The 11,557-nt window shown below is 48.2% G+C and overlaps 6 protein-coding genes across 6 annotated transcripts; 2 read left to right on the forward strand and 4 right to left on the reverse strand.

Annotated features, from left to right (window-relative positions):
* Positions 1–664: 664 nt before the first annotated feature.
* On the forward strand, positions 665–1,817 carry H257_01572 (hypothetical protein; the record flags this gene model as incomplete). Its single annotated transcript, XM_009824841.1, has 2 exons — positions 665–700; positions 933–1,817. The coding sequence occupies 2 exons, from the start codon at positions 665–667 to the stop codon at positions 1,815–1,817; spliced, it is 921 nt and encodes a 306-aa protein (XP_009823143.1).
* Positions 1,818–1,852: 35 nt separating this feature from the next.
* Positions 1,853–2,474, forward strand: H257_01573 (hypothetical protein; the record flags this gene model as incomplete). The annotated part of the gene is made up of 2 exons (XM_009824842.1): positions 1,853–1,958; positions 2,173–2,474. The coding sequence occupies 2 exons, from the start codon at positions 1,853–1,855 to the stop codon at positions 2,472–2,474; spliced, it is 408 nt and encodes a 135-aa protein (XP_009823144.1).
* A 645-nt stretch (positions 2,475–3,119) lies between these two features.
* On the reverse strand, positions 3,120–3,773 carry H257_01574 (hypothetical protein; the record flags this gene model as incomplete). The annotated part of the gene is made up of 1 exon (XM_009824843.1): positions 3,120–3,773. The coding sequence occupies one exon, from the start codon at positions 3,771–3,773 to the stop codon at positions 3,120–3,122; it is 654 nt and encodes a 217-aa protein (XP_009823145.1).
* Positions 3,774–4,268: 495 nt separating this feature from the next.
* H257_01575 (hypothetical protein) lies at positions 4,269–5,155 on the reverse strand (the record flags this gene model as incomplete). Its single annotated transcript, XM_009824844.1, has 2 exons — positions 4,269–4,818; positions 4,974–5,155. The coding sequence occupies 2 exons, from the start codon at positions 5,153–5,155 to the stop codon at positions 4,269–4,271; spliced, it is 732 nt and encodes a 243-aa protein (XP_009823146.1).
* A 1,536-nt stretch (positions 5,156–6,691) lies between these two features.
* Positions 6,692–8,342, reverse strand: H257_01576 (hypothetical protein; the record flags this gene model as incomplete). The annotated part of the gene is made up of 4 exons (XM_009824845.1): positions 6,692–6,882; positions 7,427–7,811; positions 7,883–8,074; positions 8,133–8,342. 4 exons carry the CDS (start codon positions 8,340–8,342, stop codon positions 6,692–6,694), a joined length of 978 nt encoding a protein of 325 aa, XP_009823147.1.
* A 2,781-nt stretch (positions 8,343–11,123) lies between these two features.
* Positions 11,124–11,372, reverse strand: H257_01577 (hypothetical protein; the record flags this gene model as incomplete). The annotated part of the gene is made up of 1 exon (XM_009824846.1): positions 11,124–11,372. One exon carries the CDS (start codon positions 11,370–11,372, stop codon positions 11,124–11,126), a length of 249 nt encoding a protein of 82 aa, XP_009823148.1.
* Positions 11,373–11,557: the final 185 nt, after the last annotated feature.

Genomic DNA, 11,557 nt, shown 5'->3' on the forward strand with positions numbered 1-11,557 from the left:
CTGGCATTTAGCTGCAGGATACATGAAAAGGGGGGGCAAAAAGTGGATTTCGAGGTGGTGTCATCACCAGGGAGAACGATCGTCCCTATAGCGTCGCAAAGAAATGACTACATCAACTGATGCAAATACCTACCCCCGAAAGTACATCTAATGGTGGGTCCATGATAATTCAAATGTTCCGTACTCCGACGACGTCCTTATGATATGACCCAAAATCTACGATACCGTATATTTCCTCATGTAACGTTACGCTCGTAATTTCTACCAATCATATCTAACAATAAAAAAGTAAATGAATATTATTACTCTGGCGACATCCCCATACAAAATTTGCTGTAACCCCTGTCGGATATTTCCGGGGTTCTCTGTAACGTACCGGTAACCAATTTTAAAGCTCAAAATTTCCATACATAAATCCATATAAAACCATCATTCTTAGACATTCATTCACATGTCACTCAAAATGGGAACTGGAAGGTGGGACCTGACCAACGACGAGCACAAAGCCATCCTTCATGAAACGCTGCTTAAGAGCAGCGGCAGCTACTGCACATGATTACGCAAGGATTTTGGCGAGTACTTGGCCAACAAGCACTCGTATCACGTCGTGACGATTCGGAAAGTGCTTGCCCGAGCGAAGGCCCAAGGCGTTGGACACAGCAACATGGTCGTGTCCGTGGCCAACTTGAAAAAGGACAAGGTGGGCAGGAAAAGCGCATACACGGCAGCTGAGGTTAAAGCTAAGCTGTTGGAAATACCCTTGGCGAATCGTACGACACTACGTGCTCTGTCTGCACAGACCAGTAGGAGTATTTCGTGCGTGCAATATACTTACGTACAAACTAGGAATAAGTCGTGGATCACTCCATCGATATCTCAAACTGGGGATGTTTCGTGCGCATTCTAATGCGATTTGTCCTCTTTTGACGGAGGCGAACAAGTACGCTCGACTAAAGTTTGCTTTGGGCTTCGTCAAGCACGATGTGGAAATACAAGAGCTGCTAAACTACGTCCATATTGACGAGAAGTGGTTCTATCTTACTAAGACTAACCGTAAGTACTACCTTATCCCTGGCGAGACCGCGCTGGATAGAAAGTGCAAGAGCAAGCGTTTCGTAACTAAGGTTATGTTTCTGGCCGCTGTGGCCCGACCACATTTCGTTGGAGACACTGGGACCTGGTGGGATGGGAAGATCGGTACGTGGCCGTTCGTCGAAACCGTGCTGGCACAGCGCTCGAGCAACAATCGTTCCGCCGGATCACCTGAAACCAAGCCGATCACGGTGACGAAAGACGTGTACCGGGAGTTTCTACAAGGTCTTGCCTGCCATCGTCGCGAAGTGGCCGACGAACGACCATCACGTCATGATACAGCACGACAACGCCCGAGCCTACGTCACGGAGTCCGACGTCAAGTGGCTTATACGTTGGCGGAACTTGCCAAGCAAGACTGGAGCATCTCACTGGCTCCACAGCCACCGAACTCCCGTGACACGAACATCCTGGATCTAGGATTTTTCGCCGGCATTCAATCCCTACAACACCAGAAGTCAGCACGCTCAATCGACGAGCTTGTGGCCCATGTCGCTGATGCCTTTGTCGAGTACCCATTTGAACATCTTGATCGCACGTTTCTGACACTGCAAAGCTGTCTTATCGAGACGATGAAGGTCAATGGTGACAACACGTACAAGATACCGCACATGGCGAAGGAGAAGAAGCAGCGACTGGGAATCTTACCTCGGAACGTTGTGTGTCCTGTCGACACATTTGATGCCGCACGCGCTGCCTTGGTTGGAACGAGAGTTTGCTGCTGAGCTCGAGGGGGCGGTCGCGGTGAACGAGAATTGACATGGACGTCGTTCCCTTGGTTTGCTCGGTCGTTGCCATCGCTGCAACACTCACGTTGCTTGACGGCCGAATCTTTCCGCGAGAGCCCGAGAATGACTATGTCACAGGTGGATTGTCTGTGTGGCCAGCTATCAAGGCAATTGGTGGCCAAAATGGCTGGTTTGTTCGCTACCTCAGGTGTTCACGCGACGCCTTCTTTGTTATTGCCGGACGTCTACAAGCATCCTGGCCATCATGCCATCTCCCATTGCACCGATCATGCCATTTTGACGTGGATGATAGAACGGTGTTCGCATGGTACTACCTAACCCACAGCGATAGACTGGATTGCGCTGCCCCGGTGCCCGGTGTTTGGCATTGGAAAGACAAAGGCCTACGACCACGTGAACGAAATCATTGTGCTTTTGCAACGTGTGCACCTGGTGTCAACTTTTGTGCTGCCGTCATCTATGGTTGCGTGGCGGGCTGTTGCTGCAGGGCTTGAAGCGGTGGCTGGGTTTCCAATTGTGTACGGAGCCGTTGACGGGTGCCTCGTCATGGTAAAACGATTCAGACAGCACGAGGGCTGGTATTATCGAAAAGGATTCCCGGCGTTCAACTTGATGACGTTGGCGGATGATTAAAAGCGGTTCACGGCCTACTCGCTGCGACCGGGGTACCAGAACGATCATATGTTGTTTCGCAACTCCATCTTTGGGTCGGCAAGGTGCATTCCCTCTGGTGGCTTTATTTTAGCTCATACCGGCTACACGCTCTTGTCCCATGTACTGACCCCGTGCCCATTTGTTCCCAACATGGACAAAGCCGAGGCACACTACAACCTTCTGCACTCTCGTACTCGAATTGTTGTGGAGCTGTGTTTTGGACTTTGGAAAAAGAAATTCCTTTTGTTCAAGAAACCTCTTGAATTCCAGTCACTAGAAAGAATGGCTCAAACAATTGAGGCAACTTTAGTGTTGCACAATTGGATTATTGACCTGCATCCTTCTTCATCTCAACCTGCTTCACGCGATTGGATGCATCTTGGTGGTGATATTGTTCATTCCAGCGAAGAATATTCCATTGATAACGATATTGCAAAAGCCACACGAGACAGTGTAAAACGATACCTTAATGAATTCGTTTGAATCAACAATATATTAGAGCTTTAATTGTTGCGGCGCAGAAAACTAAGTAGATCGCTTTGAATTGAAGTACTTTGCTCAACAGCTACCTCCAATTTATCGATTGCTACTAGAAGTTTACTAGTCTCACGCTCAGGTGCATCGTCACGTGGCTGATGCATACCTTTCAATGCCTTGCGCTAAGCTCTCACCTAAGGCGACAAGGCTTTGCCCAATGTCCGTACGCTTTGGACGTTTTGCTCCTTGCCGCGACAGCTCCGCGTCAATGACAGACTGCCACTTGAACTCCTTGGTTGACGTGGATGCGTCGTCACTGCATTCGCATCCACCGCCGTCCGCTTCGTCGCCTTGACCAGAGGCACCGAATGCATAGTCAATGAGCCCGTCCTTGCTACAAAGAGCTGAGGCAAGCTCGTCCCAATACTGCCGATACACAATGCCAACCGCGTTTCCTGTGGCTCCCTCTGCCAGGTGAATCGTCGAAAACTCACGCTTGAGGCTCGTATACTTGTTTTTGACTGCCACGGCCGGAACGCTTGTGCTGTGCAATAAATTGATGGCGAGTGCAATCTTTCCCCACAGGATTGACAGCTGAGCCGAGCTCCGATGCAGCTCGAAGCTTGCTGCGTAGTCGTCGCAGCGCTTGTCGAGGAGCGTTGTCACCATTTCAGTCGTCCACACGGACTTGGGGGCTTTCACCACTCCGGCGACTGGCTTGACTTTGGCACGACGCTTGGTGGGATTGGGAGGAGCTGCTGGTGGTGGCGCTGAGTCGACGGCAATAACCAGTTCTTCCATCAGTTTCTACTGTCGATGAATGGTCGAAGTGTGGTGCTGAAATCGAAAGTTGTTATTGGTGGGAAATTATCGAATTAGATCACAGAAATTTGCAGCTGAAAGTCGTTGAATTTTCAGCGCTGTTTGAAATTTGATAATTGCCGATGTTAGGAAAGTCGGTCCGAACAGGCCCTTAGAGTAAATGCAAGTAGTTCAATACGACAGTAGCGCGACCTACGCTGGTTTTCCGCACGCCTCTCCACTGTCGATCTAACCATACCGGTAGTCTCGTAGCGGGCAATCACAGACCGGTACTACTGACGATCAGTATCACGCAAAGGCATTAGCGAGATATGAAAGTTCGTTAACGCAAACGTTACACGTTCAATACCATTATAGAACTTTTGACTCCACGTGAATGTTGCATACGACACCTTCCATAGGCTGCACACACGTCCAAAGAAGTTCACTACAATGACGCGATCCGACGACACACGGCGGTTACGTGCGAAATCGTCAGCATCTAGACCGCGAGGTGGGTTCTTCTTGGGATGAATCGCTTGGAGATCTGTCATGGCATTCGCCCTTGTCAACGAGGAATGCCCACTTGTCGCGGTGGGTATGTACTTGCTCGCCGTGGTCGATGATGTTTAGTTCTTGTTCGGTCTTCTTCAGCGCCCCTTGGTGTTGGTTCATGCGGGTGCGCAGAATCGTCAAGTTAGCCACGGCGCCGAGATGTACTGCACTCATGTCCACCAGGTGACCTTGCGGTGACACAGAGGCTTCGAACTTGAGCCCATACAACTTGTGCTTGACACTAAAGTACGGCTTGGCTGCCCCATGGCGACCGGCAGGGCGCTCGGACGACTGAAACTTGACGTCCGTCGCATACAATGCGTAGGGGTAGTTCTCAAACACGGTGTCTTGGGCTCGAAGGTCGAACATGCTTGGCATCTTCATGAACGCTTCAAAGAACACTTGCCCCACAGACTCGATGACCCGCAGATTAAGCTTTTGGAACGTGGGCGGACGATATCCAAAGTCCATGGCGTGCCGTCTCCCACGTCTGGTAGTGCTTGAGCACAGTCAGCGTCATGAACAAGGCGTCGTTGGTGCTTGATTTGGACTTCGATGCACGACCGTCCTGCCATCGGGCCTTGAGCGTGACTTTAACGTACCCCACAGAATGTCGAACTCGCGACGCGTGAAGTTCGTCATGACCCGAACGCCTTCTTCACCGCTGTCGTCCAGGACCTTGCGAGGACGGGACAGGTAGAGTCGCTGACCTCGTCTTGTCGGTCCATGGTGTCGGAGAACTCGTCAAGGCATTGGCCAAGGAAGACTTCGTCGGACAAGGTTTGGCCTTGGAAGCGGGTGATCATGGCGGCTACGTTGAGCACCATGATTGAGCAATGGTGTAAATGTGATAATGGCACTGTATGAGTGATTGTATGAAACAGTGGACAAACTGACTGGTGTAGGTTGGCATGCTTGAGTCCTCAGCATGACTGGTGTAGTCTTGCACGTTTGATATCCTCGCGCGCAAATCGACTTGCCATGGACCAATAAGATTGAGGCACTACTGGAGCTGTTCAAATTTCTCATGATTGGCGGGGCTTATATTTCACCACACCCATCCATCAATCTGGCCCGGCCTGAAGAATATAGGCAGTTACAGTATTTTTCTGTATTTTGGAAACTTATCTAGAAGTTTTTATTGGTTTGAGTATCTGACGATTTGGTTAGTTATTTTGTTGAACACTATATATAGTCGGATACAGATACAGTGGAGGCCATCCAAAAACTACACAACTGCTATTTGTGAACTTTCGCATCTGTGACATTTTCCGTTTAATAATACTCCTTTGCAATATGTTGAGACTATTAATAGAAAACGGTCTCAACAAATAAGTGGTTTGGCGAAGTCGCAGTCGCAGTCGCAGTCGCAAACACATACTCTATAATCTGATAGTATTGGGTTCTAAAAGTACAAGACTAATGGTTGAACCCCGAAACCCCGGTGGTTCAGGATTCGATGTCCAAGGGTTGAGGACAGAGTTGGTGCCCAGCGTCGGTTGACCACCTACTCGACCAAGTTCAAGCAATCTTACCCTTATGTAAGAACGGGTGGGTAAAGGTGCATGACGAGTTCAACTCGGCCCCTACAACATTCCCCCACCGAGGCAGCGATGCGCTTAAGCGCAAGTTTGCCCTACTTCGAAACCACCAAAGCCCACTGGAGAACCCGAATGCCCGGACGACGTCAAGCGTGCAAAACTGCTGGCCCGTGAGATCCACAACAAGGTCGATGTAAGTCCATTGTAGAGCGGTGCAGAGGTTGAGTGAAGGCTCATAACCTGTCAAGAGGAGGGGAAAGAGGTGGATGCCAGAGGCATGTAGAAAAGGGGAAAAAAGGAGAAATGATTTCGAGGAAGGTAACCTCGGGGCCAAACCAAGGACGCTAGGCCAAGCGTCCCGGCCAAAATGAACACCAAGATGAAGACGTGGGCTTACAAAGAAGTAACAAGAAGTGAGCAGCTAGACCAAGAACAGGCATATGCATGCCTGTGATTACAATTACAATTGGTGGAGAAACCACTGGTGCCAGATGCAGGTGGGGCGCAGGACGAGAGACACAGGACCCAAAGGGCTGGTGAGTTGCCACCTCGTGACACAAATGTTGGAAACATTAAAAGTACCACTGTAAAAAGTGTCCGTGCAAAATACAAATACTGCATGGAACTTAAAATCATCGATTGATTAAAGGCTATTAGTACTTGGTTTACTCCGCCTTTGTTGGAAGTAACCATGTCCAATCTCTTTGGCATAGTAGAAATGAGCTTGATGTAATCCTGGCCTTGAGGTCATCGATGGATGTCACCGGCTTTTTACAGAGTTATTTTCCAATATAAGCCCACAGGTGCTCAATAGGGTTCAAGTCAGGGCTTTCGGGAGGATGTGGCAGTTCGAATGACTTCGTATTCGTCGAAAAAGGCGTTGATGATGCGCACCTTGTGGATTGGTGCGTTGTCCTGCTGCCAAGTAAAGTCACCCCCCAGTGCGAGCTTCATGATGTTTAACGGGATTTCGTCCTGAAGCAGTTGAAGGTAACGAGCAGCGTTGACTTTGCCTTCAAGAAATGTCAACCCAACTCCACCCCAGCTCATAGCACCCCACCATGGCAAAATCGCGGCCACTTTTGAAGGTAGCCGCGAGGCAGTTGTTATTGAATTCTTCGCCGGGTTCTCGCCACACGTACACACGTTTGTGTTTATTGTATTAATATTTGACCCTTAATCAGACATTCACAAGCCCTCTCGAGCAGTAAGAACTGCTTCCTAAGAACATGGTAGTAGTCGAGACAAAGTACCCAACCTTCGGAGACGCTATTTGCCAATATGAGGGATTGAATAATCGTTCCCTCCACCCACAGAGCATAATTTACTCCATGCACAACATCCATGAATAAAAAACGTTATCTAAAGTTTCTACCCTAAGTTCACTAAATGCAGCTTCGACATTGCTAATGAGCTCATCAATTGTTCGAGCATTTTTCGTCTGTTAAAGCGATTGAATTGCAGTGCAAAATCCCAAACCTAAAATGTTTAGATCAGAACTTAGTGGTGGCTGGCATTCAACCTCTAATTTCAAGCCACTTCCTTGCCAAAAAGTACCTGACGCTACGTGGGCTAGGGCGTTGTCTTGTTGCAGACGTATGTTCTTGGTGTCGCGTGGCCACTTCGACACAATCGCCGGATTCAACTTGTTCCGTAGGATGTCTTCGTACGCCACTCTGCCAACGTTTACCGCTTTTGTCTCCAGCGTCCCTGCTGCACGCTTTCTTGAAGTGCGCCTTGCTGGAACTTGTGTCACGAACAGCCAAATGCCAAACTTGCCGTCGAACGTTTGGTTTCGTCGAACGTCCTTCCGTGGTCTTGCGACGGCGGCCAAAAACATGACTTGTCCGATGAAGCGCTTGTTTTGGATACGCCTCTCCAAGTAGTCCTCGAATGATGCCAAATAGTATCTACTCGCGTCCTTCTCCAAACGGAACCACTTCTCGTCAACATGAATAGTGTCGTCAATGTCCAGTAATCCAACCCCAGATTCAAACGCAGGGCTTGCTCAACGTTCTTGAGACAAAACGCTATTCGGGCCTTGATATGCTTTGGGGCAAGGCTAGCTTGAGATGCGGTTGCCGGTGAAGGATGATGCCGTCCTTGATGTGACAGTGCAGGGTTGTCTTTGCTACACCCGTGTGGTGTGTGCGACGCTTCCAAAAGTCTGGTGGTTTGAAAGGTGCACGTGAGTGACAGCAGCCACTATGTCGTCGTTTGGGTTGCGTGGACGGCCACTGCTTCCGCGCCGTTTTGCCTGTACTATCGAAAGAAGGTCTCCGCTGGGAGAGTGTTCGAGGTGCCTCTTCCACATCGTGATCACGGCATCTGTTGTTCGATGGCAACGGTACATTGTTGCGAGCTGCGTGAACGTGCCATGGTGCTGGGTGGCCTCAGTCGATGCAGCTTTAAGGTCGAAGAGTATGGCGATTCGTGTCTCGATGGGGATGTCGTCATGTAGTTTGTGTGTCATTGTGAAATGGGACTCCAATACGTAATAGTATTATAGAGTTCTACAAGTCTGGTGCTCCAACCATACAATTTTCAAGCAGTGGTGAGTGGATAACTTTTTTAGGGGAAGGGCGTTAGTTTTTTAATGCATTCATTACTACTGCAATAAAAAAGATATCACACGAAAGCCCCAATCACAAGCTTTTGATTGGTAAAAAGATCTTTGAAATCCAGTTGTTCAGTCAAATTTCGTGACATGACAAAGTTGAAACGAGTCAGCTTTTAGGAACAGAGTAGTAGCTCTCATGTAGTAATGCTGTACATTATTTAACGATTGTTTTATTTTAAGACTCAAGTATACTATACTACGAAGTACCTGTTTTAAATTTGCGTTTCCTTTAAGTACGTTCCATTAGGTGCTGAAACTTCATTTCAAACCAGGTGGAGTTGTATTCACAGTGTCAATTCTGTGTCAATTCCAGGCAAAATAAAGGAGCAGCTTTATTGCCTCATGAGGCACAGCCTCATCCGAATAATATCCAGAACAATCCTTGTCCTACCCTATTTATCTAGGGTGAGTAACAGTGTGTTCATGTTTAGGTGGCAAAAAACAGAAGCCACGTCACAATGGACCGCTGGGTTACATAGAACTGCATGGGAATTACCGGTACCATCGTTTTGTAATTACAACATCCGAGGATACTGTACCTCCGCGATTTAATTCGTGGTACAATGGGTAAGCTGGCGAAATGCTGGATGACTATTGCAAGTACACTTTGAGTTTGGGGGGTGAAGGTTAGCATGGGAACCCATGGGTAGTGAGATCTGTTTGCATATTTAAACTTTAACACATATTTATCACACAACCGTATACTGATCCAGCTTTTCGCTTGGTCAAAAGCTTGGATTCACCATCCCAGTTTCGTACCAGTCATTCCAGCTTTTGCAATCTGGTTTGCAATCCACGGCAGCCATATCTGACGATGAAGATACTACAGTGCCGGAAGCGCAGCCAGGTTGCTATGTTATCTACCTATACTACAGCACACTCAATCAAATGTTTGAAGCGCCGACACCGAGCGCGAAGCCAAACATGCGAAGGGGCAAGTTGCCGTTATCGACCGTCAAACGATCAGTGCGGTGGGACGACTAAAGTGTGGCGGAACTATTTCGCCTGCGCTACGAGTTGCATTTGACGACAAGATTCGACTCGAAGAACAACGCGGAAAAGAAGACCGCGTACGTGATGCTGGCGTCGGAGATCAGCGTGGCGATGGAAAGGGACTTATCTGTGGCGCAGGTCCAAGACAAAATCATACATGAAGCCCTCGAACCCGAGCGAAACAGGGAGCACTCCTTTGGCACCGTTGCCTCCGCATTACGACGTAATGATGGAGTACTGGAGATAAAAAAAGGATTTCCGCGTGAATCGCTGATGTCCACTGATGTGATATTCGACGACGGCAACAATTCCTCGGACGGTAGAAATATTGTTCTAATGTATGTGATATGAATTCGAAACATTGTTGACTTGTGAAAATATTTGTTGGATAGGTATTATATTAAAGCGGACACGGACTACGACTGCGACAAGTCTCCGGAGCGTCGGAATAAGCGAGCAAAACTCTTGAAAGCGAGCACTCATGGCGAGGCGTTGGAAGCTGGGTACTTAGCTACAAAGGAAGATTTGATACACTTGGGAACATATTATTTTTGCTAACTCAAATACTAGCAATTCCATTCGAGTGCTCGACAATCTACAATTGAACTGTTTTTGCACTTTTGTCAACACTCCACCTTCCTCATTCGGCAAATATGGGGTCAACAGCCAAGGGAGTAACGTGTATCCAGAATCACCAAGTAGGAAACATCCAGTAGGCAAAACACGTCGATACCCTGGCCAACTAATGATACTTTCCAAATATTTTTATCGGAAAATGAACCGGGTCGACTATCCACAGACATAAACACCATTCTCGAATCAACAATTGCTTGGACGTTCAGTGACGGATCGTCATTTCGATTGTGAAAACTGTCGTACTCTTTTGGTCGCTGAATATCAATCAGGGTGTCATCAACAACTCCAACAACACCCGGTAACGTTTGTGACTTATAGAAGCCTCGCTCAATACGATACCATGCACAGAGTCAGTGGGGAAATGAATCCACTTGTTAGCATTTAAGGACACCACCCGAACGAATGACGAAACAACACTAATACACCAAGACTTAGCCATGCCAAACGCAGCCGAGGTTTCACAGTAACCACCCTCGGAACCCAAAAAGAATTGAAATAGAGCAACCTTCCTTTCAAATGAGTGCACCGAACGACGCCTAGAGTATTTTGGCATGCGTTGGCGAAGCCACACAACTATCTTACAGAACGCTTGCTGGTCATAGCGAAGGTTGTCACAAAACCATTGATTGTATCAAGCCTTTCATCAAAGTTCACATTCGAAATCGTCAGTACGTTGTAGTTACTAGCCGTCGAGCTAGTGCTCGTAGCCACCGAAATGCACACGGCGCATACAACCAACAGCAACAACACCTTTCAATCGATCCATTGCACTCGCACCATTCAAAAGCTGGAATGCCAAAAGCTGGAATGGTTGGCAGACCAGGTTTGAGGGCACAATCCGAATAAACTTTATCCGTAAAAGCTGGATCAAAACGTTCACAGACCAGGCTCTTATCTCCTTGATCCATTCGCTGGGGCACATTTGTTTGAATGGCCCCATAACACCCACATCCAGGAGTTGAAGCACACTCGTCGTGTTTGCCGGCAGCGGTTGTAGGTATGCATTCAAAACAACTCGTCTTCAAGGATCTTGTAGGATTTCTTCGACACATGGCAGGTAAAGTTGTCCGCAAGCACGACAGAGGGGCAGTCCAATTTGGGTTGCAATACTCCACGAAGGTAGAGCGACCACACACGCTGGTCCATATTGGCCGCCTTTTGCACAACATACACCGGGCCGGGTGGGTACGTTGGAAGCTCGTCAACGTCAATCTCACTCCCCAGAGTTCCTTTGACAAGGATCAACAGCGGCATCTTCGCACCTACACATAGCATTGTTATCATGGTTAACGTTTGTAATCAATACCATCAGCTCGAATTGATAATGCCACAGAGATCTTGTCAGAGTGCTTCTATGTCTCTTGTATGGCCGACTCACATCTACGGCTTGTGAGACGAAACGAAAACAAATGTATTCATGGCTGTCCAACCGCTCCCAC

This window comes from Aphanomyces astaci (genome assembly GCF_000520075.1).
Source record: "Aphanomyces astaci strain APO3 unplaced genomic scaffold supercont1.2, whole genome shotgun sequence".
NCBI lineage: Eukaryota > Oomycota > Saprolegniomycetes > Saprolegniales > Verrucalvaceae > Aphanomyces > Aphanomyces astaci.